Source organism: Typha latifolia, chromosome 5 (assembly GCF_019914945.1).
Source record: "Typha latifolia isolate L0001 chromosome 5, TyphaL0001v2, whole genome shotgun sequence".
In the NCBI taxonomy this organism is placed as follows: Eukaryota; Viridiplantae; Streptophyta; class Magnoliopsida; order Poales; family Typhaceae; genus Typha; species Typha latifolia.
This window is the reverse complement of record NC_133090.1, coordinates 3686262-3690096: the sequence shown is the minus strand read 5'-3', so window position 1 is coordinate 3690096 and position 3835 is coordinate 3686262. Positions and strand designations below refer to the sequence as shown.

Below are 3835 nucleotides of genomic sequence, written 5' to 3'. Positions count from 1 at the left end.
TATCCTTATTTTAGAGAGAGAAAAAAAAAATAAGAGAATAACTGAGGATGAAATGAATCGTTTAATATTTTTCATCAGTACTTTAGGGTGAAAAATATAGATAGCTTCGGAGGCCAAAATGTTATAAAAAAATAAGTAAAAGAGTCTATGCGAAAATAGACTATAGTTCAAGAGACTACGTGTAATTGACATACATAATTTTTTATTAATAAAACTTTAAAAGGAAAAATTCTTAGAAAGTTAGGCAACTTTAGTCATTAACAAATCTTGTCAAATTTAATTAGCTTTTAATCACGTGGATTTGTGTAACAACTCAATGGTGGGTGGCTTTGGAATGCCTTTTTTTGAACTTTGAAAATGGTGGGAAGCAATGGATATATCTCAAAATCCAATTTGGTGAAGACCAAAACTTTGAAAAAGAAAATTTTATATATTAAAAAAAGGCCAAAACTTTGAACAAAAATTGAAATTATATTAAAAAAATAATAAAAAAGAATCAAATCTTCGCAAGTGGCGGCGTGTAAGCAAGCAGTTGGTAGCCGTCTATCTCAATGGGAGTGCATAAAAGTAATTTGACCCATTACCTTTCTAGAAAAATTTATTAATTATTCCTCTCTCTTTTTTAAAGTATCAGAATTGCCATTATATTTTATCAAAATATTTGTAAAAATATTATTATTTCCAGCAATTGTTAATATATTATCTCACAAAAGAAACATTTTAAAATATCATAATTATCACCAAAATTATTGGGTTATTTTAAAATACAAGTACGGTTAGATTTTTTATAGTATACTCCTGACAGATTATTATTAAAGTTAACAAACGCATACAAATAATTAAACTATTCTCTCTTTTTAAGTTTAGAATATAAAATTATCTATTACCAATTTTTATCTTACATACAAATTTTCCGTTGTATTATGATGTTGATTATAATATTTGATAGCTTCGAAATTATTTTAAATAATTTATGAAAGAGCAAAATAAGATATTGTTTGTTTGATAGAGAAAACCACATTCTTCCTTCTCTAAGCTCTAAGCTCTAAGCTCTAAGCTCTAAGCTCTAAGCTCTAAGCTCTAAGCTCAGGTTATAATAACTAATGGAATGGTATATTTTTTTTTAAGTGCACAGTAATTTTAATGACAATTATAATATTTAAAAAGTCTTAGGTAGCAATTATATAAAAATCGTTCTATAGATATATGTATGACTTTAGAATTATCAGAATATTAGTAATAAAATGTATCAATTAATATTTCCCCCTCGGTGAAATTTTGACCGATGTTGTTAAAAATTACAATTTCCTTTGCCTTAAAAAAAAAAAAAAGAAAGAAAGAAAGTGAAGGAAAGGAAAAAGAAAATGCTCAATTTAGTGATGACTGAGTAGATGGATCGATCAAAACAAGCAACCCATCTTCCTCATCCCCACCACCTCCACCAACCACCTTCTTCACCTCTTCCTCTTCCTCCTCTACTCCTCCTCCGGTGAGCTTTTGCGCCCTCTCCGCCTGCTTCTCCCAATCCATGCCCGTCACCGTCGCCACCATCCCCACCACGCACGCCACCTGGGCTGCCATCATCCCGACCCACAGGCCCCTAAACCCCATCCCTTCCCAGAACCCCAGCCATACCCCCACCGGCATCCCCACCAGGTAGAACGCCGCCACGTTCACGTTGGCCGCCACCCGCGGCCGCGCGCTCCCTCGCAGCACCCCGCACCCGGCCGTCTGTGGGCAGTTCCCCAACTCGCACAGCCCCAGGATAGGCAGCGCAGCCGCCGTCATCCCCCGTATCGCCTCGTCCGACGTGAACGCGCCCGCCCAGACGCGGCGCACCGACGCCGCGAATGCGAGCGCCGCGAGCCCCATGGCGGCGCCGCAAGCCAGTCCGACCTTGGCGGCGCGGCGCGCGCGGTCGGGGCGGTTGGCGCCGAGCTCGTTGGAGACGCGGGTGGAGACGCCGAAGCTTAGCGAAGAAGGGAATATATAAATCAACGAGGTGGTCTGGATTAGAATCCCCATCGACGCCACCGTCGATTTCGGATCCGCGAGGAGGCCGCATAGAAGGATGATGATCTCATACCACCACCATTCTAAGCACACCGACACGCAGCTCGGAATCGCGAGGTTTAGCAGCGAATCCCAACCTTGCGATATCTTGCTGCTGCTGCTGCTGCTGTTGTTGTTGTTGTTGTTGTTGTTGTTATCGTTGATCATCGTATCGTCGTCTAGTTCGTAGACGCCGGAGAAGTAGATGTGGGCCATAAGGGTTAGTACGAGGTTGAGATTGGTGAAGACGGAGGCGAGGGCGACGCCGCGAATACCGAGGCCGAGGACGGAGACGAGGAGGTAGTTGATGGGAAGGTGGAGGACGAGAGCGGCGGCAGCGGCGTAGGTGAGCGGGAGAGTGATGGATTGGGTTCGGAGATAGATGCGAATGGGGTGGAGGAAGGACTGGAGGAGGAGGTCCGGGACGGAGTAGATGAGGTACGAATGCGCGGCGGAGACGATGTAAGGATCCTGCCCAAAGACCAGGAGGAGCCGCCGCATGTTGAGCCACAAGGCAGCGATGGGGAGGGAGGCGGCAAGGAGGAGGATAACAGTGCGGCGGAGGGCGAGGCGGAGGAGGGGGTGGCGACGGGCGCCGAAGGCCTGGCCGCAAATGGGCTCCATCCCCATGGCGAGGCCCGAGAGGACGGAGTAGCCGGTAATGTTCGCAAAGCCCATGGCGAGGGATCCGCCCGCGAGGGGGAGGGAGCCCAAGCGGCCAAGGAAGAGCATGGATATAATGGAGCGAAGATAAAGGAGAAGGCCCGAGATGATCATCGGGAAGGCCAGGCCCAGAATGGACCGAGTCTCCACGACAGTCAGCCCAAGCTCGCCTAATGGCAGCTTGGAACTTTTCAGAATCAGCGGGGTAAGATGCTGGCGTTGATGCCACATTCTTTGGTGTTGGATTGAAGGGGGGAAATGTGGACTTTTTGGCGTTTGAGGGAGCGAGTTTATATAGGGGAGTTGGGGGGAGGGGGAGGGGGAGGGGGGGCAGAGAGAGAGAGAGAGAGAGAGAGAGAGAGAGAGAGAGAGAGAGAGGAACCAAATGCATTCTTACGTTAGCTAGTCAAAAAGCATCTCTATCTATCCATCCATCCATACATCCATCTCTATGTGTCTTCTTGTGATTCCGAAAGACTCGTAACTCTCAACTCCCCTACGTAGAGAGAGAGAGAGAGAGAGGGGGAGTTCAATTGCCGTCGCCTTCTTCGTAGAGTCTCGTATTCTTATTTAGATTAGAGATTGAGGTAATTAAGCTGCAAAGGAGAAGAAATAGTTGGATATAATCCAACAAATACGCCTTGTTATCTGCCAAAAATTAAGATAAAATGAGTGTTGATTAATTGACCGTTTTGTTTCTAAAAGATGTCCTGAAATGTATGCTATGGTTGGTGGTGCTTTGACACAACAAGTGTTTTGATTGGCTCTAATTTCTCCATTTATTAGTTTTAGGTAGTGGGTATCCTTACTAGTATACCAATACAGTTGTTCCAAAATGAGCGACATTAATAACTTTCTATGCTCATCCAATAAATTGTGGTCCTAAATTAATTCATCACACTACCTTTCGCATTAGGGCATGTATTCTAGATTCAATACCGAACAAGTAGGGCTGAAAACGGATTTGGTAGCAGTAAAATCATATTCATATCCACACAAAAAAAATTTCGGACACGAATCCGATACGGAGGAGGACGAAGGGATAGTGAATGTAACTATAGTATCTACTAAACTAATTACTGAAATCTATAGGAGTATGAAAACTACATTAGAGATTCAT

The 3835-nt window shown here is 43.9% G+C and overlaps 1 protein-coding gene across 1 annotated transcript; it reads right to left on the bottom strand.

Moving 5' to 3' along the window:
• Nucleotides 1-1233: 1233 nt before the first annotated feature.
• LOC140789828 (protein DETOXIFICATION 49-like) lies at nt 1234-2960 on the bottom strand. Its single transcript, XM_073139682.1, has one exon. The coding sequence runs from the start codon at nt 2944-2946 to the stop codon at nt 1369-1371; it is 1578 nt and encodes a 525-aa protein (XP_072995783.1). The 5' UTR covers nt 2947-2960; the 3' UTR covers nt 1234-1368.
• Nucleotides 2961-3835: the final 875 nt, after the last annotated feature.

Bases quoted from the DNA above. Each gene is read 5' to 3' on its own strand.
- LOC140789828 (XM_073139682.1), bottom strand. From the start codon at position 2,946: ATGTGGCATCAACGCCAGCATCTTACCCCGCTGATTCTGAAAAGTTCC.